The 27,536-nt window shown below is 39.4% G+C and overlaps 1 protein-coding gene across 8 annotated transcripts in view; it reads right to left on the bottom strand.

The window, feature by feature from the left end:
* tns1b (tensin 1b) overlaps positions 1–27,536 on the bottom strand; it is a 229,245-nt gene that overhangs the window by 119,958 nt on the left and 81,751 nt on the right. For all 8 annotated transcript variants that reach the window (XM_049594652.1, XM_049594656.1, XM_049594653.1 and 5 more), the window contains exon 3: positions 12,243–12,280. In XM_049594652.1, coding sequence (XP_049450609.1) covers positions 12,243–12,280 — 38 coding nt within the window. The remainder of the gene's footprint in view (positions 1–12,242; positions 12,281–27,536) is intronic.

The following is a 27,536-nucleotide window of genomic DNA, read 5'->3' as shown; positions in this document are numbered from 1 at the left end:
CAAACAAACATCACAAACGTGGTCATTTCTTAAACCTGTAAAAATTGTATTGGACCTGTATGCTTCCCGTACACAGGAAGTTTATTTTATTTTGAAGACTCAATGTGCATACAACAAGCAGAAACTGAGACTTCCAAAACTGATACTGGAGGGGTACCTAGAAAGTCACAGTTTGAAGTGTAGGGCTACTGACCAAGCTGCCACATTTGACAAGTTGAGAAGTGAGAACATGCTGGACAAACAGAGAATAAGACAAGAAGGAAGAGAGGGACATGGAGAAGGAGGGGTATCTGGGTGAGGTCCAGTTTCACAAGTCTGACTCAGGCTTTCCCAGGCAGCAGATGACTGTCCCCCAGCGCCCAGTGGAACATTACACCAACGCCCATGCAGCTTACAGACCAGATTTAATATGGATTTTTCTCCTGGATGGTCATGATTAAGAAGCAGGAGCTTGGTGGAAGCGGGCACGGGATGGAAAAGTTGTCACTTTGAATCAAAAGACAGGCTGGAGATATGTGGGTGGGGAGTTTGAACAAAAAAGTCTCAGAGCTCCCTCAGCATGTAATGAGGAGATGTCCTCCAGCGAGTCATTTCACACACAGCTGTTGTTGTGGTCAAGGAAGATTAGTGATAGCGGAAAAGAGGACGCATGCTCAGCAACTGTTCCACACAAAACTAAAGATTCTAGAGAAAATAACTCTCATTTAAATTACGCAACTGCATGCTCTACAAAGTCATCCCCTTCGCTTATTCCCTCCATTGCTGTCTCCTGCATACACTTGGCCCACTGTTGACATTCTTTCCAGCAACTCTTGATTACTCCATCATGTTAAAGGCTGGGCGTTCCTGTTTGTTTTCTCTGCTGTATCTATGCACATGTCACTATCATGCAGTTACTAAATACATGGCCATAAGCCACTGCTTCTTGTGTAAGCACTTTGCTCACGCACTGGGACAAGGAGGGATGACAGATGAGTGTTTTTGGTTTATATGAAACTCACAGGTCAATGAACCTGTTTTTCTTCTTGCAGTCACTATTGAGCCACAATTAAGCTCATAATTGGGCTCAAGTAGACAACAACAACCGCATATTTTATTTACATGATTCAAGTTAAAGCTGCACACAATATTTTTGTTAACAGTGGATTAAAAGAGTATGTGTAATGTGAAAAATGTCCCGTTCAATAAACCCCCAGAGAATTATCACCAGACTCTGCAGTTCCTCTCAACTTTACAGAGCACTTTAGCATTGTTCTGCTCAATGGTTTGGTTTTACAGTCTGCAAATTAACTGTTTCGGTTCAGTCTCAATGCTCTCATTAACTCAATGGCCAAAAAGATGACTCTCTGATTGACTCTGTGTCAGCCAGATGTTTAAATAAGCAACTGTTAGCCAACATGTTAACCGTAACAACTCTACTGATCGAATCACAACATAAAATCAAATGGTGCTGAGCTAATGCTGCCTCCGTTAGTTAAGTTTTTAGCCACCTAAAAAAGGCCCATCCAAAAAAACCTATATCAGCTTACACAGATACAGCATCCACTTAAAGATATATTAATTACTTTAGGTGGCTAAAAATCAGTTACTAGATTTGGTCTATCAAAAATGTTAGCAAAGCAACACAGTACATAAAATAAGCACAAAAGCAACATCAAATAGGTTCAACCACTGTGTTTCACCATACATCTTTGTTACAGTTATGGCTGAAAATGACAACAGAAATGAACAAATTTGCTGATTTCTCATATCTTCGTGATTGAAATCAAATGCCAGTTGTCTACCTGGAAGTGACTGTTGTTGTTGTTTGTGCAACATCATGTTAACTCAGCCTATAAGGCAATAATAAGTCAGGGTTGTGTTTACAGCTTGTTTTGCTGCCCCCATTTAGCCAAAAAATAATCAATAAATGCAGCTTCAAAGTCATCTTAGTGTTCTCCCATCACTGCATTACCTTCAGCGTTTTGATATATCTCTAAATATGGTGCATTTTATTGCAAATATTCTGACTAAGTGACCCATTCTAAAATCAGAAACATAATCTTGCAAATTAGAGGCCTTATGATTTATCCCGTGCTTTTGTTGTTGTTGTATACCCGCATGCTTGGTCGTGAGGAGGAGGGCAAAGCAGCGAGCATGTGTTTTGTCCTGTGACTGTTAATTCAATTAGCCTCAGAGCTGTTGGCTGGCTCTGTATTTGATCAGACTTGGAGCTGCTTACTTGAAATACAGCACATACAGACACCACGGCAAAGAGTCAAGGGAATATTTTGATCACGACCCCACCCCATCCATTTCATGTTTGCCTTGTTTGCCATATCAGCCCCTCAGTCAGTCACATGACTTTCACATGTTTTCTTTTACAGGAGTTCACCCCCACTCTACTGCTCACCCTCTTACTGTAGCTCCCATTTCTCACTATCTGCAGAGCCGCCACCGCATGGAAAAGGAAGGAAGTTGTTAATGTTGATGCTGGGATTCAATACCATGGCGACATCTTTGAAACTTCACTTGGGATTACATAATGTCTCCTGTACTTACAGTCAAAGAATAATATGTTGTGTCTTTCTATTAATGGCTAGTTTATCTCAGAATGACTAAAAACTACAAATTGGACAAGTGAAAAAAAAAGCCACCAGCTTTAGCGTGAAATCATTATCAGTCTGTGATAGCAATGCATGTGACCTTGTGTAAATGATAAGCATCAAGAGGTTTGACCACTAACAGTTGTTTTTTTTTGTAAAGCAGGACTGCACAATTTACCTGCTCACACTATCTGAGGAGTGGAACAATACCTTATAATCATAACAAATAGTAAAAGTTTTATTGACAGTTTAAGTAAATTACATGTCATCAAGTCTTATAAAGGTCTGAGGAATAAACAGAAATTGAATTTAGTCTGAGAGGTGTTGCATTACCATTGAGTAGACATGAAAGTCAAAACACCCTCTAACAGGTATTTAAGGCACTGCCATTATAAGCAAAAAAAAAAAACAAAAAAAAAACCTGAAATCCCTTATGCCTGTGCCAAAGCACAGGCACTAGGAGCACTAAGTCACACACTGACACAGCTTCCAAAGCTTCCAATTAATGCCTGTGTGATAAATCAGCCCTGTAGCAATATGTGGTATCTAAAGGAAGTCACTGGAACAGAGGGTAAACCAAATGATCTTGACAGCTGCTGCTGGAGAAAGAGGTTACATGAGACAGAATGGACTTTAAGGACAAAAACAGATTTCATGTCCATCTAATTCTGCACATTTGGGCTACTCCTCAAAACTACCTAAAGTAATCAAAGTTTAAAGTTGTGGTAAGTTTAGTAAACCATTAGTTTATCAGCAGAAAAGTATTCAACAATGATGACCTTGAAGATGACCAATTCATTCATTCATTTATCAAGAAAAAACACACCTGATGACAACGCACACATGATGATAGTAAGCAGGGATAGTGTTCACCAAGTTCACCATATGAGTTTAGTGCGTTAGCATGCTAACATGCTAATTTGCACTAAATAAACAAAAGCCGATGGAAATGTCACCTTTTTGATATCAGATATTTGGTCATTAACCCAAAAAAGTAAAGAAGGCAAAATAAATACATTAATAAATTTGGACCTAATGTTGGCACTAGATGGGATCACCAAAGTTACTACAATCCATCCTGAGGGGATGAATTATAGGGAGGGGATGAATGTTTATACAAAATTTCACTGTAATCCATCCAATAATGGTTGGGACATTTTACTCAAAAAAACAAAGGTCAACCTCATGGTGGCACAAAAAGAAAAGTCATAGGAGCCCCATAGTCATTAGAATTGATCCTCTGGGAACCATAATCGTTCATTAAAAATTCATGACAATCCATGCAATAACAGGCAAGATATTTCAGCCTGGACCATGGTGGTGGACCAACTGACTGACCTTGCCACCCTGAGAGCCCCACTGCTGGCATGGCTCAAACCAGAGCCAACTTCTCAGATCTGAGGACATGCTGCTTTGTTCTGTTTTAGATTTGTAAACTGATCAGCTTTAGGATTTTGGACAGTTGTTACTTGGGCTTTAAAGGGATAGTTTACTTCAAACACTACAAAGGAAGAGAAAATAAATAGTATGGGAGTTTTATGGTAGTGCTAAGACAGCAAAGTAAAGCGGCGAAAGTTTCCTCAACAGCGTCCACTTAGACTGACAGTGATTTTTTTAGGTAGGCTTTTTTTTGATAGACTAAATACATTTCAGTGTCAACTCCCATTCACAGCAATGTACTGCTGAGCTTCTGGGGTTCCAGTCCTGTCTGTTTCTGCAAACAGGGAGCTCACCAACAGCCATTTACTGAAATTAATACACTGACTATATACAAGTACCTCATACAGCCCCACTTCAAAAATCCTAAACTATCCTTTTAGCTCGGTTTTGCCACTGAAGTATGGTCTCTTTAAAGACTGACTAACTAGCTTTGTGCATGAAGCTCCTGGTGTCCAGGCAGCTACTGTAACCTTCCACAGCCATAAATCCAAACTGTGTTCAGAAGGTAAGAAGAACACCAGCTGCAAACCTGATGTTCTCTCTCAGAAACACACCTCACATGCGTGGATACAGGTGTTTGGATGTGTCAAAGACTTAGAGGCAATAAATACTGAGAGATAGATGACCTGTCTTATTCTGAGCCGCACCAAGGACTTTCAGTCTCCAGATGATCGCTCAGAAATGTTAAAAATGTCGGGAAACAGTTGCCACTGACATGCAAACAGTGCCAGAATGACTGCTTGTTTAAACACAGTGCAATGCAGTTTAATCCAGAAACTTCCTGGAACGGAGGAGGATTAAGTAATCAATCACAAATATGCAGGTGTATCCACAACTAGGGAACACAAATTATTGATTTGATTGATTATCCTTTCTTAAAAATAATGAATAAATTCCTCATTATAGTCTATTCTCATTTGTCGAGCTCAGAAAGATTCAGAGCAATCTAAGAACTCTTATTAAGACTGTTACCTCATCCAGCAACACAAGAAGCAATTTGCAGCTTTTCACTTGGCAAACATGATGAGCAAAATAAGGACATATCCATCAGCAAGCTGCAAGCAGCAGATCTCTTACTGAGGCATGTTATGCTCTATGAAAGGAACTGAAGGGGTCACAAATAACAAATCTGAAATAACAAATACACACAGCGGAGGTCAGCCAGCACTAAGAAACCCAGGATTTTTCTCCAAACACGCATTCGCAGAATTTCAGGAGCTGGGAAAAATGAAAACAAATGCTTCGTCATTTTGGAGCGAATAATGAAAAACTAGTGGAGTGAGAGTGTGTTCATGTTCTTCCACTTTGCTTTCTCAGACCTCCTTCCTAATTAACAGTGGAACATGGTAGTTTCCTTCTCAAAACACACTTGACAGGCAACGAAGGATCAGTGAAATCTAATAGGTTGTACTCAGCACCTCAGCTTATTCCTGACTTTAAGTGTTTCCAACCCAGCAGAGCCTGACCAGTGTATCAACGGCCTCATATTTTAGCTGACTCTAGCTTATCAACACATTCTCACTCCCAACTCCTCAAATATAGCAACTTGGTCAGTGGCCCTACGCCTCAAACTATGATGCTCAAGGTATTCCTCCGGTTTTGGATGCACAAGGACGGCAAGTCAATTTCTACTTGTTACATGCAGGGTGAAATTGAGGTTCTGTCACTAAAACTGCTTAAGGTTTAGGCAACGAAATAAATTGGTAAGGTTTAGGAAAAAGATCATGGTTGGAGTAAGAATAACTACGTTTGTATGTAACTTAAAGGGATGCTTCACCAATTTTCAACCAGCTTTGTATCATAAAAATGTGGGTAGTATGTGTTAATCAACTGTGTTAAACTTCACTCCATCTCTCCCTGTTCCCCCCCTCTCGCTCAAACTGCAGGCTGTACTTCCACATTTTCATATTGCCCGCCACCTGCGCTGCCACCACAGACATAAAAAGTATAGAAGAGGACTGAGGGACAGAAACATGTTTTAGCTTACTGTTAAACATATAACATATGATAACAGATCTTTTGTTAAAAAAAAGCAAGCCAACCACCACCCGCCATCACATTATGTCACCTACCCAACTACGGAACATGAACTTGAACTTTTTACCAGACTCTATGTCTCTGTCCCAATACAAAAAGAAACTAAAAGGTGAGTCAATGACAAAAAGATATGGAGCTGTATAAATCATCACTCTGTTGTGTGGTTGCTGTGTTTCTGCATAGTACTGATTTATTTGATGTTATGTTTATTTATTCTCAGTAGTGTTGATTGTGTGGAATATACGTATCATTACTGACATTTTATTTTGCATCATGTTGTATTTTTTAATCTATGTATATTTCATTCTTCCCTTTAGGAGAGGTACCAAGAAAAGCCCTTTCTGGGTGTCTACCTCACCTGTAAACTGTATTAATTTTACTCTTTCTCTGTTCTTTTATATCTAAATGTGCAAACTTAAATTTAAATTTTAAGTTGTATGTTTTCTACCTCTTGAGCAATAGCAAATTCCATGATCCAATATTTTTTACAGTATGTTTATACTGAGTGTCAAACTGAAAGTGAAATGTCTTTTAATTGTACAAAACAGGAAGAGGATGTCAGTGATTTGTGAACAATCAGAAAATAGGGTTCCCCTCAGTGTACAAATACAATGAAAACTGAAATCATTCTTCTTTCGCTATAGCAAATTGATCCTTTTTCTGTTTTTTTTCTGGTCAGGTAGCACCAATTTCCAGTTGTGAAATACTTCTTTACATTAATGACCATATCACGTGATGTAATTGACATGTGTGACATGACATGCATATCACCTAAAATTTGTCTACTTGTCCAGAGGGGGTGAGCTGCCATTTTTAATCCATTCCAAATAGGGCTGTGCGATACGACGATATACATCGTGTGACGAGAGAAAAATATCTATCGTTTCATATTTTGCTCCATCGTTTATATCGTTGTGACGCAAATTACACTTTTTACAGCAATATTTTTCGTCATTTGGAGTCTGTCCATCTTTTGCACGGATCATTGATAAATTACTCTTCTTGGCTTTTTAATTCGTGAAGTTTTTACAGCACTTACAGTAACATAACGAGTTTATATACTGTAACTCCACCGCTGTCTGTCTCTGCTGCGCTGCACACATTGACGGCTCAGCCCCGCAGTGCTGAGAAAGAGCAGACAAGCACCATTCAGACCAAATCAGGTGGTGCGGAGTACAGTCTCAGTGTTGGGCGGAGGTGTGAGTGTGTTTGTGCTTTAGAACATAACCGCTCTGAAACAATCAGAAAATAATGTTTTATTGATCTGATTCACCAGCTTTCTCGCTACCAGCGCTCTCTCTCTCTCCACGCACTCTCTAGCTTGCTCAACAACAGCTGCTCTCTCTCTCTCTCTTTTTCTTGTCTTCTTTAAAATGAGTCGGATGCCCAAATCATCGTAATGTTATCAAACGAGGAGAAATGTCCTTCCCTTGTCCTAGTAACGTTTTTGTACTTTTTATTCATTGGATTAAAATGCACTATATCATGATATGTATTGTTATCGGGATATGAAATGACCTATATTGTGATATGAGATTTTGGTCATATCGTCCAGCCCTAATTCCAAAGTATGACAGGAGCAACTCTGTGTGCAATTCTATACTTCAAATCAATAAAAGTAACATAATAAGGGTGGACTCAGCTAAAAGTCTGTAAATGAAGGGAGTGAAAACTGAGGAGAAAAAGAGCCTGGGGTTGACAGATAGCACAGACCACAACTGAGAGGCACAATATTTTTTACAGTATGCTTATACTGAGTGTCTGTGTTTTAAACAGGAAGAGGATGTCAGTAATTTGTGAACGATCAGAAAACAGGGTTCACCCCATTGTGAACAACTGAAGTGAACATAGTGAACTTTCATTTAATTAGCTTTGTTATTGAATAGTAGGTGCAAGGCCGGAGCTTCAGCTGTGCCCACCATTGCACTGTATGGCTGAAATTAACGTGAGCACACCAAGAGCTCTTAAGTATTCTAAGGTTTTACCTTTCATTAACGCTCTCACAGCAGCAGAGTGGGAAAGTCCCAGACATCCTGCCACTATTTTTTTTTTTAGAAAGAGGTCAAGTTTAAGCAGAGGACAAAGTTGTAAAAAAATTGACAAGTAGGGTATTCAGTGCAAATGTACAATGTAATGTACCATGATTTGGGAAAAACTGACCTTGAAATCCCCCGTTAATCTCCAGGGTGACCTGATACGCTCTCTGTGCCTCTCCTGTCATCACCCAGGAGTGAAATCTTACTGACAAGATTTAAAGCATTTTTTACCTCCAGGTGTGAGCAAACACACCTAAGGGTGAGGGACACATGTGTTCACACACACACATACACTGGTCTGACCATTTGTTTGCAGATGCCAGGTTAAATATGGGCCACATATTAGTCTTATCCTGAGACAGAGATTTATAACTGTAGTGTGTACTTGGGATAACTGTCGCAGTTGAGAGTTATGATCAGGAATTGGATTACTAACATGTAAGGTCATATATGACTGACAGAACATAGAGAAGGGCTTCATCTGGTTTTTAAAATAAATAATTCATAAAATGTACCCAACGGTCTTGTAGGCCTGACTGAGTACCGATAGTGATCAAGCTTGACCCTGTCATGGTCACTCCCTTGTTTTTCATCTCAGGCTTGTTAGCAAATTGCTTCCTGCTTCCAAGCTTTGACATGTTGGGTTGAAATGTTTAGAAAAGGAAATGCTGCTGTGATTTTTGGAGATGGAAAGTTTTGCTTTTGTATATATAGACACTGGGAGTATGTCCTGGGCTCCTTTAACGTCTCCTCCCACAAATTTGACCTGTGACTTCCTGAAATTCAAACGTTATCAGCAAGTATGGAGCATAGGCTTTTATACTCTTTCTGCATCTGTCTCTCTCTCTGTCTCTCTCTCGTTCTGTCTCATTGTGTCATACGGATTACTGTTAATTTATTATGTTGATCTGTTCTGTACGCCATCTATTGCACGTCTGTCCGTCCTGGAAGAGGGATCCCTCCTCAGTTGCTCTTCCTGAGGTTTCTACCATTTTTTTCCCCGTTAAAGGGGTTTTTTTGGGGGAGTTTTTCCTTATCCACTGTGAGGGTCATAAGGACAGAGGGATGTCGTATGCTGTAAAGCCCTGTGAGGCAAATTGTGATTTGTGATATTGGGCTTTATAAATAAAATTGATTGATTGATTGATACATCACACTTTGTTCTGCACTACATAAAAAATTGAGTGGGTTGTCTTGAACATGGAGGACATTTTACACCCTATTTATTTATCCCCAGTAAGACCTATTCACACAGGAGTCATTACAGGGACCTCAGGCATAAATCAGTTACCCACAACTTCTGCATTTGGAAAAACATATTCACACAGCAGTACTCAGAAAGGCTAACAACTGTGACCAGTTTTCACTGTAACTACTTTCCTACCTTCTACTGGCACAAATGTGACGCTACACGTGGGTAGGGCAGAGCAGGGTTTTTACCTGCGACACAGACTCCATCTTTTGTAGTGTGTAGTTGTGTGCCACCTTTTGTGCACATACTGAGTTTTGTCAAATGATACTGTAGTTCATATGGATGGTGGTGTAGAAACACAGGCTTAGGCTTTATTACCTGACACTGAATTAATTAACTGGATTGTTTTAACTACAGGATCATTGATGCATTGATCTGATTGACTGGATTTAATGTGAAATGTAAAAACACCCCAAAAAGTTTCTCTGCTGTGTCGCATTGCCTATGCTGCATGTTCATTTTAATTGATTTTAAACAGACTGTATTCATTTTCTTCTGTTCTATTTAGTTTTTAACTGTAGGAGTGCTACTTTGCCACGCAAAGGGAAAAAAAAAAGAAAAAATAGACCAGTCACATAAACTAAAAAAAAAAAAAGAGAGAGAGAGATAAACAGCCCCCACCTCAGGGTAAGAGTCATAATATTTCAGCACCTGGGTAAATAAAAATAAAACACTGCATGCCCAGATACAAGGGCTGGGAATCACTAGAGACAATACTTTAGTCACAATACAACATTACTGTGATTTTGAATGTGTTACGATATGCTGAGTATTGCGATAAATTCTATTGCGATATACTGCGATTTATTACCTTTTTTTATACGCTTTATTTAATTGCATACCTCTTACATACATAAAGATAGTAATTCAAACATCTTTTCAGTAGTTTATTCCATAGAGGTAGATAGACACATAATAAATAAGCTAAAGAAAAAAAAGAACAACAACAAAACACACACATAAAGAAAAAAGACAAAAACAAGAAATGAAATAAAATAAAGAAATAATGAATAAATGAGATAAAAATACAAGAAAGCAATACTAATGTAGTACCTTACCCCGTGAGATTATTTTTCTAATTCACATGATTACAGTATTCACTCAATTTTCTCCATCTATTTTTGGCAATATAGCTTTGTTTTCTTATTGTACATGTAATCTTTTCCATGATGTGTACTTGACTAATCAAGTCCCTCCATGCCTGTATTTGAGGCTTATGTGTTTGGTACCAGTTGCGAGTGATAAATTTCAGTGCACCAATTCTGAGAATTCTTGCCAAGTATTACCTTTTTTTAAACTGCAAATAATGTCCCCAAAAAGAAAACGTTGTCAACATCTATTTTATCCAATAAGATAAAGTTTCAGTCTTTTATCTCACTTCAGTCTTTTTTTGCAGCAGCAGCAGCAAAATGTATCTAATGGACTGAAAAAGCAGCTGATTATATTTTCAAGTAGGCTCCCTAAAGTTTCATTTGTATTTGTTATATTAATAATTTACACAATAAAAAAAGCAATACTTGGTCCTGTATGATGATGCAATATTGCCCCATCAAAATATCGTGATACTATGCTGTATCAACTTTTTTCCCCCATCCCTAATAGATACCACTACAGGTTAGTGGGTTAATACATAGGGGTTTTATTTGGGCATTTTGCTGAAAGCAGTCGTTAAAAGAATACTTCAACTGCAAATTGACCATCTTTATATCAGTTCCTCACCATGTGTTACCTTCAATTTGTTAGGAAAACTTTGTTTTTCTAACATGCCTACACAGCGAATGGAGAATGCAAAAAAGGTGAACATTCTTCATGAATTGCATGAGAGTTTCAAAACTGATGTTTTGATAGGCTACAGTTCTGCTTTTGTTTAATGTGGTCCCCATTTACTACAATTGAGAAATGTTTGCCTTCTTTTTGAATCTTTTTGGATTCGTTCATTGTGGAGGTATGCAGGAACAACAAAGTCAAGGTAACATGTGGTGAGTATTTGATTTGATATTAATCTTCCAAATCTACAGGTACTTTTTTTGGATAAAGGTTAAAATACTGCAATGCAGAGACAAATGTGAAAGCTGGCATTGGCCCGGCTTATCATTTTAATCATTTTGCTCTACTAGTTGCCTGTCCTGCATGGTTGACCAAAGCCCCCACCTCGTACTTAGCATAGCCGGTCTGCCCTGCACCCCTGGCATTTCCTGTCAGAAAAAGAGGGATTGGGCAAAGCTGGCAAGTAGCACCCATTTCAATAATGGATACCAGATGAAGGGTGTGTATATACATAGGTGTGTGTGTGTGTATTCATGTGCTCATGTGTGCAAATGTTCCTGTAAACCTTCATGGCAGTTGTACTTCTACACACAAAAAACACACAACCTTCCCCTTTTAACAACCCTGCAGGAACTTCAGCTTCATCTGTTTTCCCTCCCATTTTCTCCTACGTGCTCTTTGCCTTTCCAAAACAAGATGAATCAAGCGACGGCTCCATCCAGAGGTCTTTTATTTTTAGACGCGGGGTGATCTCCAAGACGCAAGAGTTTGTCCAATATAAACACATTCTGGTACAAAGAGCACTTGTTTAGACATTCTTAAGATTTTTTGAGAACATAAACTCTTCAAACTCCACCTTCCCCAACATCTGCATGTATATACGCTCAGACACACGCACATACCGAAGAGTAGCTGACTCCACCTAAAACATAATATTTCCTCCTGATAAGCTCAAATGGACATTAAAGGGCAAGTTCAGATCTTTCTTGTGTTCTTCTCCATGTAGAAAGCAACACATGTCTGATGTATAAAACCATAATAAAAGCTTTTTTTAATCCTTTTTTCAGTGTGTGTGTGTGTGTGTGTGTGTGTGTGTTTTTAAATACAAAATAGTTTAATTCTTACCTTGACTTCACATTTCTTGTGGCAGGCTGTTCGGCACACTGGAGAAAAACAGAAAAAGTGAAAAACAAAATTAACTTAGCTTCACACTTCATAAAAATCTCCCCAAACGTTGCGGACGAATCCGAACACTGTGGTCCAGCATGAATCATGACACTGAGTAGTTGTCAAGGAGGTATGAAAAAGCAAGAGGTTCATTCAAACTCCACAATGTGTTTGTTCTGTGGTCAAAGTCAAATATCATCTGCTGTTAGCAGGCTAATGCTCAAGGCCCAATGTTAGCTTTGTGCTCTTTGAACACTGGCCCCCTATCAAAGACTTAATTCATTATTCTGAGAGATTATGAAATACTAAAGGATCTGACGTCTGTGTTGTTTGGTTTAATTAACTTTGAGATTATGATCAGTAGAGTACTCTTGCGTCAAACATATAGCCTAACATAAAGTCAATAATAACACGCGGAACTTGACTGAAACTGCTCTGATGAATGATAGCTTCAACATATTTTTCGTCCACCACTCCAGAGCAGAGCTTTACAGACAGCTGCACAGATGTTCTAAAGAGATGCTTATCAAGACAATATAGACAAAACTCAACTGCATGTTATAAAGGAACCATTGCGTCCCTCTCAGTTAGAACATAGCACAACATTTTCCAGACTAAACAGCTTTTAATCCAGCAAGTAATTCAACCTTTATCTAGTCTCTCTTACACATATACAATGGCCACAATACCTTTACAATACCTTTAACTCCTAAACTGAAGTGATATTTCTTTATTTCTCTACAGGTCTGCAGTTGGAAAACGTTTTTTCATTGATTTTAGACAGTAAGGATTATGAAATTCTACAGCTCAATGACTCTTGAAGCAGCCCATTCGCCTGAAGAAAATGCCAGCATTGTGTGTTTCTGCAAACCATGAATATGTGACATTTTCCCATTTCATCTGTATCACATCAACTTTTCTAAAGTGACATAGCAAATGAGCTGACTTTGTCATCTGAAGTTGGAGGGGATGGATGGTGTTTCACCTCAGAGGGACGCCTGCCAAGCTGCAGACCACTGCTCAAGACCAACAAACAACAAAAACGTTTATGTTTTAGTGAGACATTATTGACTTTTTAGGTTCCAAACATGGGTGTTTTGTAGCGACGACGATGTTTTTCCTGCCAACACAGTGGCATAAAAACAGCAGCTGTTTTTTAAGGAGACATTGCTGCTTTTACTCCTTTGAAACATATCCACTACATAATATCATGCAAATGGAATGTATCCATTGTTTGCAGAAATATACAATGCCAATAGTTTTTTCTGACAATTGGGTTGCTTGAAGAGTAAGTGAAACCGTGGGTAAGAATGTCCCATCCATATCTCGAGAATAATATTTCGAATACTTAAATTCTGTGTAATCAATACACTCTCACTCCGACCTCGTCACATACTGACATTTGGTCATGGACTTTCCACATCAACATACGATGTGCAAAGAACCCTGGTTGTTGACGCTCTGTCAACTTCAGCCTGTTACATGCTTTGTCTGACTTTAATATACACTTCCATTTTTACAGAAAATGTACAGTTTGCATACAGTCTCTTTCAAAGTAAATGCACTACATCGGTACAAACTGACATTGACAAATGCCCGTGGTAACATTTAGCCAACACACGCATGTGGTTGAATTTCGGCGACAAAAGCACGTGGTTGGGTTTAGTTAAAAAGAGCAGGGTTTGGCTTTACAATCATGCGGGAAACACCAGCTTCCAGGGTGAAAGTCAGAGATTGTTGGACCCATCCACCACCCCTCCTCCCACCCTACTCAGACTTCCGCCACCTTAACTTTCATTGTTGTCCCGCGTTTCCCCGCTGCGGAGAGCCATTCAACAATAATGCTGACCAGCCCAGTATCATGCCACCATGAAAGGACGACTTTTTTTGTGGGTGTCTGACCCTGGAAGTCTTTGGAGACCGGGTTGGTGTAATTGAGGGAAAATAGCTCTGTGTGGTAATTTAAGCTAAATGTACACATTATCATGCGAACAATAAAAAATCTTTATAGCTAATGTGTAATTTGTACCATGGTCATCATCTTCGTTTAGCTTGTCAGCATGCTAACATTTGCTAAATAGCACTAAGCTGCAATTGAGGCTGATGGGAATATCAAACCAAATTTTACGTCAATAGTTGTTGCGACACTTCAGTCATAATCGAAGATGACAAAATGCTGGAGGCTCAACATGAAGGTTCAGGGGATCATTAGGACACATCCTCTAGGAACCATTAATGTCTACACCAAATATTAATAGATGTGGCAATATTTGGATGGAAAAGTGAAAACTCTGGCCTGCTGGTGGTGCAAGATGGGAAGTCAGGGGTTCATAAAAGTCATTTGGATTTCTCTGGGGACCTCAGATCAGTGTTGCCAAATTGGCAACTTTGTCACTAGAAAAATGAAAAATGGAAGTCCAGTAGTTGCCTATCTTTCAGTTTTGTTTTGGACTCCACCAACTTCTGAGAAAAACATCTGGCTCTTTAGCTGCTAAATGTTCCACTATTTTCACCAGCTACTTGCTAATTTTGTGTGTCTGTCGTTTGGCGCTGGGCTGGGATTGTTTAGTGGGCTTATCAGATCTTTTGTTATTAAAACAGCTTTAGCTGGAATCAACACTGATGGAATCAACAATGATGGTAAGACTAAACCAAAACAGTAAAACTTTGTTTCCTAAAACGAAAACAATGAGCTAAAAGGTGCTATAAAGCTCTGTAGAACTGAGGGGAACTACAGAGTCAGATAATAATTGTCTGTGGTTTTGTCATATGGCTGACATACAAGCGGTTATGAGAGCCAATATTAATATTAAAATATTGTTTATTGCTACTTTAAAGAAACAAGCATTTTTATCAGTGAATTCACAGAGTGCTATGTTATGTGGGAGACAGAGTTGAAAGCAATCTAGCGCACAATCAAGCAAGATAGAAGACATTGTTCTACTATTGAATTTCAACATATTTTCTCTAGCTTCCTTTCTGCCCCGAGCCCTCCCTCTGGACTCCCACTGGGTCTACAAATAAGGGTCAATGGGGGAGAGCACCTGGACCAGCCGCTCATAAATTGCTTGAGTCCCTCGAAGGACAGAGAATCAAAATACAGCTCAGTGTGCCGAGGCATAAGCTTTCCAAATAAAGGAGAAGACTGTATGCTTTTACTGGAACACCCTACACCTTATGTAATGAGTTATTCTTCCTGTCTCCAGACACATTTTTCAAAGCAAGTGTAATATCTATTGTGATTAGTTGTTAAGTCACTGATATGAATTTGGGAGGTGGCCAGTCCTCACATTGTGTGAGAGTGGAAATCATGCCTATGTTATATTATATCTGTGTTATGTTGTATATTTTCTGAACCCTGCACTCCCTGTTATCTTGTTGCCTCAGATATACAGTACTAAACACTTTGTTATCTCTGATGTATGTCCATTAATCACACAAGATATTTCTCAAACACAGACCTTCGTCTTTAAAACCATGTGCTCTAGTTTGTCTCATGAAAAATCCCTCCTCTCAGGGCATGATTGTTTACAAAGTCAATGGAAAGTTGAAGTTAGACAATTCGCCCGGAGAAGACGTGTCCCTGGGAGCTGAAACTGTTTCAACACGAGCAGAAAAAAATCATGCTTATCCTGGTTATGAATGTTATGAATGTGATTCATAAATACATTCACATTAAACATGGTCAGTGTGTCCACTGATAGCTCATTTACAGCTAACATCTGTACAGCCAGTTCACTGGCTACACTGGGGCCAAATACACTCAAACGACCCAGTGGATATCTTTGACGGACTGCTTGGCACAACCTGATTTAATAAAAGAAGTGCAACAGCTATCAACAGTGCTAACATTGCAAATCAATTTTGAGAGAAGAACCTTATCATATATTCACAGCAGTTTTGAGAATTTTTCGGCATTAACCACATTTTTACTCAGTCTTGTTACGAATTTGGACAAAGGGGACTCTGGTCAAGACTGGTCAAGAATGCAACTGGGGGAATATCACTAAACTGCCTGTCAAAATAGGGCAAGAGTAGAGATCAGATCTTTCCAAGGCTCCTTTGCAACTTGTCGGACTGACTGTCTAATTTAGTTTAGGTAAGCTAAATCATTATCAACACATTTAATCGGCTTGAGTTTGTCATAGACTTGGTTTGTACTTGTTCTTTGCTTTTAATGTGGTATTTATGGTTCTGCTTGTCTAATATTGCCAATGAATATTTGCACTTCTTTGCAACTTTATAGCTTCTTATAAACCTTAAACAGCCCTCGGCCTGGGTCAGGGTCAGAGATTAAGTGTTCAGAGCAAGCTAGGGGTCCACCAACAACTACAAGACCTTGAATCTTATCCAGCAGACATCTGAATCTCTTTTTTTCCGGGACAGCAGCATCATTCATTCATTTCATTTCATTTTGACTTGTATCTGGGTGACATGCAGCCATTCTTTATTCAATTAACCTGATAACTTCCATCAAGCACACAACAAAGTTATGTTTACTGTTAGATGTACATGAGATGAGAATTTGAACTGACTTCTATTTCAATACACTGGTATACAAGGAGTGTATAGAAAAAGTGAGAAGCTTCCTTTTTAGAGCCAAATGTGTAATTACATCATGGTGCAGTTAGATTCTATTTAAGCACACGCAGGACTATATTTGCACTTGGGGGGTAACATTAGAAAGTCAGTTTGACTTCTTAATTAGAGGCCTTCAGTTGTGGGTGGCACCACCAAGTCCTACCGGGATACACATTTCCAAATCTTCAAAAGTACTCGAGTTCCCAGGGTCAAACCAAATGGAGTTCTTCTACACAACATGACCCACATAGTCTGTCAGAGGGCACAGACTTTGACAAACACAAAGAAACACATTACATTATACTCAGTTTGGAACAAGACAATGAATGAATGAGGTTAACATTTCATATTTCTGGTCAACTGTTGAGTATCCCAAGGCTCCAAAGCATTTTATTAATTCACAGAGGAGCAACCTTTCCATAGGACTGCAACTATTATTTTCCATATTTTGTCCATCAAGTGTTTGGACTAATCCAATAGCTGAATAATCATTCCGCTCATGAAATATCACAAAATAGCCATTGCAGAGCTCATGGTGACGTCTTCAATAGCTTGTTTTATCTGAAGATATTCCATTTATGACCATATAAATCTAACAAAACAGATAAATCTTCAATTTAAGTATCTGGAACCATCTAATATTTGCCATTTCTGTTTGATAAATCCTTTAACAATGACTAAGTATCACAATTGTCAATAGACAAGCTGTTTTGGCACTACTATTGCCTGGGAGGAAAATGTAGAATTGATTAGAAAACTGGAGTTACAAGGTTTTAAAAGCTGTCTTTGCCCTTAATGTGAAGTCCTGATGGGTTTGTCACATGTGCCAGAGTACATTACACCACATTTATAACTATTTTGTATAATTACGACACAAAATAGAAAGCACACAGAGACCTGCACAAAGTATTTTTGACGTACTAGATGTGACATATGTTACATGGAATGCACCCATAGATGTGACATTCAAAAATACTTGGCTGTTTGCTTGATAAGCATAAAAGCCATGTGCCTGTCCATCAAGACAATGTCCAGGGCCGTTCCCAGCACGTGAGTCCCCAGTAAACAACACTCCTGGGCCACATGGGAAGAAGCAGGACTTCCATATTGGGTGTGAAAGCGCCGAGCCCAGGGAGCTCGGGTGAGGCTTTACCTTGTTAGGAAGTTGGAGCTTTGGAGAATAAACAGAGCAGAAATGTTCCTGGTGGAGGGAAGGAAGAAGGGGGGGGGAGAAAAGCAGAGCAGTGATGAGGAGGGACAGAAGATGAGGAGAGAGAAGAGGATGCCAGGAAGAAGAGAAGATGTTGGAGAAAAGATGGAAAGGATGAATAATAGAGTGGGGTGCAACAACTGCTCACATCAATCACTAAGCAAATGAGAGGACAGCAGGGATGGGAGTTGGTCAAAATGAGGAGATGATGAGGAGTGTGGAACACTGGTTGCTATCTGACTCTGGGTCTGTGGTATGCTACACAACATCAGCAGGAGGGAGGAGGGGAAAAAATGATAGAGGTGGGGGTGTGTGTGACTGAGGCTGGGTGATTTCCTTCCCCTGGTCCCCTGGAATGAGCATATACTCCCACAGGGCTGGGCTGGACCCCCTTACAACGCTGAACACAATCAGAGGGCAGGGCAAGAGAATTTCCTCTTTCTCCCCCCACCTCGCTCTCACTCTCTCCATTCCCCCCCCCCCCCCCTTCTGCACAATCACAAACACGTGAGCACCAACACGTGAACACACAGCGTACTAACATACACACTACGTCACTACTGTGTACAGACACATGCTCTATTTTGGAAGAAGAAGAAGAAATAAATAACACAGATACATTTAAGTTTCCATATGGTGCTCATGGTAAGCTAAAACAACAAAATCAATTCTTATTATAATTATAATTCTTCCATAATCATCAGTCCTCAACAACTTACATCATTTGATGCTAGGTGCCAAAATCTGATAGGCAGCCACAGGTCTTCTCCCTACTTAACTCTAATTTAATTTCAGACTATAATTAAAATCCATTTAAAGGCTGTAAACCTCAAACCAAATTGTTCACAACACACAAACCAGTGTGCCTGTTGAACTGGAGTCTTTCTATGTATCTTTAATTGCTACCTGAAAACATCTTAGCTACATAGACATGCCAAATGTAATTATTTTCAGGAAATTTGGGCTATTCAAAAATCATTATGTATATCATGTATAATGTAATGTATATCCTTTGAAACAGGCAGCCTTATTAAAGGTACTTAGCTGTTTCACTAAGGTGACTGTAAACAGCTGATGACCTGACATGACTTAACCTCTCTTTTTATGTGCCTACATACTCTCTCTAATAGTCTGTTGTGTTTTTCTGTGGGCTCGTTGCAGTATTAATGTTAGTAATTATTGACACTCAGTCACTGCTATTCATCATTGGACTTACACAGGGGTGTCATCATTCAGCCCACACGTTTTCCCAACCAAAATCCCTGCCAGTGTTGGGTTTCTGTGGGTAAAGCCCCACCTTCATCCAGCTGCTAAGGCTTTCCTAACATGGGAGATTCCCCAAACACATTGCAGGGCAACAGAGTAAATCCTGAGTGAGAGTTCCCATTGAATCCCTCTGTGATCTCTGTCAATTGTTTGCTTGGACCTGACAAAACAGAACTTCTGTTTGTTTACCTTTCTGACTGTTTTTGTGTCACTAAGGGTATTAGTCTGACGTTGTTTGGTTGAAACAGCTGTTTCCATTGATTCAAACTGGCAGCTACCAAAAACACAGCAAATTAACGTGTAAATATAACAAGAGGCCTGACATATGGGCACAATGCAATATTCACAAGTTCAGGTTTGAGGTTTTTGCTGAAAATTTCGGAAATTTACACTGCAGGTCAGTAGCAGATGTGGCTATACAGCTTGATAAAGGTATTCCATTGGAAACAAAGGACTCTGCTGCCTCCTGGTGGCTTTGACAGAAGCAACAGGTAGAAAACATGAGAGGAGCAGCATGGATTATACAGTACTTACAGTACATGTAATCATGAGTATACACTTCTGGCCATCCAGTCCTCATATTTCCTTTCTAATATATAAAAAAGCATTACTAGTATAGTAATAGTAATAGTTTGACCACAGTGCTTACTTATTATTAAAGGGATACATCACCATTTTTCAACCAGCTTTGTATATCAAAGCAATGTGGGTAGTATGTGCGTATGACCTGTGGTAAATTTCCTCCATCTAACCAGTGCTTAGACCTCCCTGCTCATCCCCCAGCAAAACTTCACCAGATGACAGGCTTTGCATCATCCAGCAAAACTCTGCCAAATGGCGCATGTTGCGTCATCTGGTACACCGCTGTGCATTCTGGCAGCTGTAGGTTTTCTACCTCTTGGACAAATCAGTCCTTTTAATCTGTTTTCTCTGGTCATGTAGCACCTATTTCAAAAGTATATGTGTCTTTCTACTGCACAGACAGCCCAGTTTTATGAAAAGACTATCTTTTCAGTGGTGAAATACTTCTTTAAGTAATGCACTGGTAGGATTAGGATGGGATTATTTTTCTTAAACAGAATACTATTACTAATATTGCACAATTTAAAATACGTAATTCAAAATGATGATAATGATGCTGACGACAAAGATTATTTCTTCTATGTATGAAATTATTACTCTGATTATTTCTAATAGTACGATGATGTTATTTTGTTTATAAACATTTTCAGTCTTAGGCTATAAAATAAACCATACTGTTAAGAGTTAATATATTGTTCAATTTTAAGTTTAAATTTGCTTTTGCAACAAAAAAGCCATTCTTTGATGTTGTGTACTATTGTTTTGTGTTTTTTTTTTTTTTTTTTTATCTCTGTTAAAGGGTTTTTGGGGGGAGTTTTTATTTATCCGCTGTAAGGGTCTAAGGACAAATCGATGTCGTAGGCAAACTGTGATTGGAGATATTGGGCTTTATGAATACAGTTTAATTGAACTGATTCTATTTCATTAGTTTATTTTTCACATATTGGTTCAGGTGTCGTTTTAGCACCAGCATCAGGAAAAAAACCAAAAATGGACCTTTAGAGTTGCTTTTTGCCAGGTCAAGAATAAACACTGAACCTTAATAAGTGACTTTATGTTAAAAACTATATGCATGCACAATATCAAAAACAAATCTGTATATTAAAATACTGTCAGGAATGAAGAAAATATTTGTATTGTTTTAAATATAATTCTCAATTAGGAAACACAGGGTGTATCACAGAGTTAATATGCAGTGAATCTAAATATTGCTATTAGGCCTAGGCTGTATCAAGATATTAAAGTCTATTGGGATATTTAGAAATGCTTACAATATGAATTTTATACCATCAAAAATACAGATGCTCCTCTTCCTATTAAACTGATACAGAGATGCTGTATTGAGGCAATGTATTGTAGTGCACAGTATGCACCGCCAGAGGTCAGCCTCTACTGGTGGAACAGACAGCTGAGCCAAGAAGGATGGTGACTGGGAGTGGTGGGGATAATGTTACAAGACTAGTGAAAAAGAAAAATGCTGCTGCTCCTGTTTGGGAGTATTGCCCCATACAATTTTATCTTGGGATGACTTCATCCAAGTACCAAACTCATATGACTTTATGCAACACACTACTTAGCCCTGTTCAGCCCACTGATGTGTTGGTATCTGTTGTGACAACAAGTACCATCCAGTCCTCCAGCAAGAAGGGTGCCTGTTTACTACCTTTCTTTATTATATTATTTCACTGAGGTGGTTTGCAGCCAAATGTGAAGTGGCTGGGATCAGAGTCAGCCCCCCCAAATCTGAGGCCATGAGCGTTGCCGCCTCAAGCGATGGAGTTCAAGTATCTCAGTGTCTTGTTCGTGAGTGAGGGTAAAGTGGAGCGTGAGATGGATAGGCAGTTTGGTGCGGCATCTGCAGTGATGTGGGTGCTGCACTAGACCCTCTTTGGGGAAGAAGGAGCTGAGCCGGGAGGCAAAGCTTTCAATTTACTGGTCCATCTACATCCCAACCCTAAATTTGTAGGCATCCATTTGTCTTCATGAAACGTCTTCACATGTTGAGCTGAACTATAAATTTAACTAAATTCAATAGCCCCAAGACATAAATTACACTTAAATACATTTCAACTGTAATGTTTGAAGTCATCCAACAGGTGGCACCCTAACTGCATTACTGTAACTGCTCAGGAGCTCCCATTGTTGGGAGTATGTTAGATTTGTGTAAACTTACAAGTCACAATATGTGTGACACAGGTGTGTGCAAGTTAAGTTTACCAGATAGTGAAACTGGCATGCAGGCAGGCAAGAGTGTAGAAGTTCTTGTGCATGCAGGAAGAAAAAGCTAAATTTTGAAAATGTATAAAGTCACCACCAAATTTTTCTCTTCCATTTTTTCTGATGGAGTAGATCGAACCTCTGTCCCCTGGCAGGGCTCACTGAAAGTCATTGTCTGGTCAGTTTAGTACATTAGGATAATGATATTAGACAGGGAGACAGTCACTATCCATCATCCACAGAAAACCAATGATCATCTTCATCCATCTGCTCCACTGATTATACTAATGACCACTGCTAAAGCAAAGGAGACACTACAGCAATGGTGATTAAAGTAATTGCTATGGGTCTATGTTCTTTATATGTACTTTAAATGTATCTGTGCGTGTGTGTGTGTGTGTGTGTGTGTGTGTGTGTGCGTGTGTGCTTGCGTGCGTGCGTGTGCGTGTGTGATAAGACACTACACAGACTGTGTATATTATATATTGTAGTAGCTGTTTTCGCAACTTACAAACATCAGTGCATGGTACTACAGCCCTATTATGCCAATTCTGCATGTGTGTTTGTGTTTTAATACTCACTGAGATTTGCTGCATACCAGTTGTATGAACTCAGCAGTCAAGAACAGAGCTATGATAACCTTCACTCTCCCTCACAAACTCACACAAACACACACCTGCTACTGTGGTGTGTCTCCAGCCAGTCTTTGAAGAGCTGTGTTTACAGTGGATCCCTATGGGACGGCGTGGAGGTGTGGTCGCCTCCAGAACAACAACAAACCCAGAGAACAAGAGCTACACCCTTTGCAAAAAAGCAGTCCTGAATCTTTGTAGACTCGTTTGAAGGTGGTTTGGTTTTTTTTCTTAGAGCTACAAGGGCCTTGTACAGTGTCTTTATACAAGCTAAATGCTGCAGCTGTGAGAGACAGAAGAAAACTAACTGGTGATTTCATTCGGTGTGGGAGAAAAACTCAATTACAAACAAAAAAGATGTCCTAATAAACTTAATCAAGCACTTAAACATCCGTGGCCAAAGTTTCATTCTCTTTACCTTTTAAGGGAACAACACTACTGACCTGCCCCTGCACACAAACCATTTATTTAACCTGAACAGCATTACAGTGAATGAATATAAAAGCCAGTTCCTGCCCTCAGGGCCAACTCTCCAAAAATACCCTTCCACAGAGGGCCTGTTTTTTTAACTGGAAAACTGCGGTCCTGACCTGCGTCAACATGCTATTGTCAAGGTAACTAACACCTTGTATCCTGGCAACCGCTAAAGAAAGAGGAAGTCCAAGTGCTTGTGTCATTACGAGACCATGTGACTGGAGAATGTTAGTAAACAAGAGCAGCAGAAGGGAGGTACTGTATAACTGACGGAGCGGCTGGATCCTGTAAGGCTTCATCATGATTATTGTTCCTTTCAGAATATTAAAGGGTAACTACGCCCATCTTTAAAATTCATACATGTTGTTCTTCTGGTCTAAGACAGTCCAAAAATATTAGTAAACATGAACAACTCTCTTTCAAATCCAAAAACTACAGTATTAAAACTCAAATCTGTGATGTCATAGAGTATAAAGTCTGGAGCTGCTCCATAGACAATGATTAGGGAAAGATGTTCTAAATGACACTGAGAGCAACCAGGGGAATGTTCTGAGTATATGTGTATATGTGTTCGGCAAAGTTGTTTATTTCTCTTGTCATACCCAGCCATAACTGTCATCTTTTAAGATACATAGTTAAACAGAGTTGTCCAACAGACTGGCAACTCCACCATTCTGTCAAGTAAAATGACAGTAAGGTAAAGAAATGAAAATATCTCAAATATAGAATGCTCCTAAAACTAGTTTTAATTTTTTTAGGAGGGCCTTTTTTCGGTGGCTAAAAACAATCACCTGAGGCAGCATTTGCTCAGCAGGGATTTTCATAAGTTATTATACATAAACATTGTGATTCAGTCTATATTTGATCATAAGTTTGAGACTTACTTCTGTGATTTCTGGCTTTGAGAGAGAATCTCATGTTCACAAATAATGATTGAACCTTCCAAGGCCACGGAAATAGCATTCTTAATTTAGGTGGTGTTCCCCTTTAAATTGATGAATCTATCTCTAAGATACAGCGTAGTTTACTGCTGAAGTATTTCAGTGCAGGGGGCTGGAGCCTATCCCAGCTGACACTGGGAGAGAGGTACACCCTGGACAGGTCGCAAGACTATCACAGGGCTGACACATAGAGACAGACAACCATTCACACTCACATTCACACCTACGGACAATTTAGAGTCACCAATTAACCTGCATGTCTTTGGCATTACCTGAAAAAAACACACGCTTACACGGGGATAACATGCAAACTCCACACAAAAGGGCTCCCCCACCCCTGGGGTTCAAACCCCCCGCCCCGGGATTTGAACCAGGAATCCTCTATGTTTTGGATGTAAACCCTTATTTTCCAAGCTGCTGCTGCAGCCAGATGCATTCAACATTTTTTGGAAATAGGCCTAATCACTTTCTGGAAGAGAATTAGATGAGAAAATCAATATAACTCCTTAAATATAAAGTTAGAGCCAGCAACTGGTTAGCTTGGCTGAGCACAACACTAGAAACAGGGACACAGCTACGCTGGCTCTGTCCGAAAGTGACAAAATCCCTAAATCTAGCAACTCTAAAGCTCACTAACAACATTAGCGGCATACACATGTTATATCTTGTTTAATCAGTAAGCTACACGAATCCTTGTAAAATGGCATATTGTTTTGTTCACACTTCACAAGATATAACATGCTGTTTAGTGAACAGGGCCAGCTGTTTCCCCCGATTTCAGTATTTGTGCTAAGCTAACTGTCTGCTGGCTGTAGCTTCATATTTGCAGACAGGAGATTATTATCAGTGTGGGGGGGAATGGGAAAGAAAAAAGAGAGTGGCTGATGTCTGCAGTAGAAGTCTCCTGTCCATTTTGTGTTGTCCTCGTAAATCCGTCTAAACCACACACACACACACACACACACACACACACACACCATTTGCTTGTACACGTGACCAAACCCAGACATGACTGTGTAGAGAGAAGCAAACCGAGGTCAATTAAATCAGAACAGACTTAAATGCAGCCTTGTCATGAGGGTTTATTTCCACCATAAATCAATGATGGTCCCAGGTGCCGTCTTGTGTCATTTTATGAGAACATTTAAGTGACTGTCTGCACACAACTAAACATTATTTATCCAGAACAGAGTGATAGCAACAGCCTGTGCAATTTGTGGAAACTTATCTGAAATATAACCAACATTTTACTCCAAAATTCAAAAAATCCTTTTTTGGGGAAGAACTTTAGTTGACTCTTTATCACTTTAATAATGCAGTGATTATTTTCTTTACAATTGTCCTATTTGGTAAGGATGGAGGGATGGTAAGATTTATTTTCCATAAATTTAAGAGACCCTATTGAATCTGTATTCCTTTTACTAAGAGACTGAAGGACAGGTACTCGTTTAAGTGCTCAGCAAAGTCACTTTTGGGGTCACACTAGATACAAATATGCTTCTGCAAAAAGCTGCCTGTAGCACACTGAGCATGTAATACAAAACACCAACGCCAAGCTTTAATGACATACACATCCCACTGAATAACAACAACATCTGGACTCACATGAGAGATCACAGAGTAAGACGCAGAGTAAATGCAGAGGGTGATTCGCATGATTATATAAGGCTTTCTTTCCGCTGCAGATAAAGGAGGTGGCGTTGATAGTCAGTCGTTTTATACAACCAACACTTCCCGGACAATCAGGGATTCCAAACATAGACTACAGCACAATGTATATTCCTAGAGGCGGTAACGAGACATCGTCTGTCATTAAGATATTAACCTGTAATTTCTTCAGATTGGCATGTTGCCACATGAAGAAAAAAATCCAGGTGAACGCTCAACTCAGTTAAGAAACAGCACAGTTTATGTCTGACTACAAACTGTAATGGTCATTAAAGGGTCTAAAGGTTAGGGAGGCAAGATTCTGACAGAGGTTTTGATCCCTGGCTAGCACAAGAAATCTTTGTGGGGAGTAAAAGGGAAACACATTCCACTCCCTCATTACCATCTCTAAGGTACCACTGAGCAAGGCACACACACATGTATATATATATATATATATATATACATATATATATACACACACACATACACATCAGATGCTGAGATCAGAGGTCACCAGGTGTATATGTGCGACAGGACTACCCTTCGATGAATTAAAAAAAAAAAAGTGTAGAGTGCTGCAGGGGTGACAATTTTTTGTAGGCAGACACGGAAGTTAATATCGCCCTAGTTCCCTTGTCAGAAAGCCTATGGGATTTTCCATCATATGTTGTATTATTGCAGAAATAAAGTTCCATGGCAAAGAAATCTCCACAGAATTGCACCATTTTTATGATTTTATGAGTGTAAATGCAATCATCAGAAGTAAAAAGCTAACGTTAGGCTATAAACAAACTACACCATGGTCACATGATTTAACGTCACCACCACAGCAATGCTGTAAAGCCGTCATCAGCATGATGACGTTCTGCAGTCTCATTTACTTGCTTTTGAGCAACTGCCTTTATTAAGAAATGTAAAAGCATCACAATTCACAAGTGCATGTCATAGCACAAAACATCAAAGTCTTTGTGTTAAACACAGACTTCTCAAAACCTTTGACAGGAGGGAACTGTAAAACTGCGAACTCTTTTCTGGATTTTAGGACTCATTCTTGCACCACTCTATAGTCTATGTACTGTAAAGGTAGAGCACATGGGACCATACTTTACACTATCATAGCGAGTGTGTTAAATTATTTGAAGGACAGCTGTCAACTTGACCAGTCTATCAGCATCAAAATGAGCATGCACACAGTACAGCACAGGAACAAAATGTCATTCTGTCAAATGGCGTCCATAAAATTTACCAATGTGCAGAGAATGCTCTTGTTTTTCTAAGCTGTGCCCTTCAAACATCTACCCGTCCCCTGTCAGGTTTGGGAAGCTGCATGCTGAATATTCCCCCCCCTGGTGTGCCAAACCAAACATCCAGCCGTTTCCGCATGGTTTCACTTGACGTTATCTGTCTGAAAACAGACATTTCCACTGAAACATAATTTCGTGAGCAGACCAGGGTCATATATTCTTCAATTTTGTTACAACCCACTTGGATCAGCAGATGGGAAGGTTTACTGCATGGGGACTGTTTGGAAAATGGTGACCGCATTGAAGTCTATATCTGAATCTCAGTTACTTTCCTGCTATTGTTTGTTGTTTCACATTTAGCTTCAATCTCACCCAACTGGCACCTGCGTAGACTAAAAAAACCTTAATAGAAAAAAAACCAAAAGAAGCACAAAATACTACTTCATACTGGGTCC

The sequence above is a fragment of the Epinephelus fuscoguttatus genome, linkage group LG13 (genome assembly GCF_011397635.1).
Source record: "Epinephelus fuscoguttatus linkage group LG13, E.fuscoguttatus.final_Chr_v1".
Lineage (NCBI taxonomy): Eukaryota > Metazoa > Chordata > Actinopteri > Perciformes > Serranidae > Epinephelus > Epinephelus fuscoguttatus.
This window is presented reverse-complemented; position numbering and strand designations above follow the sequence as displayed.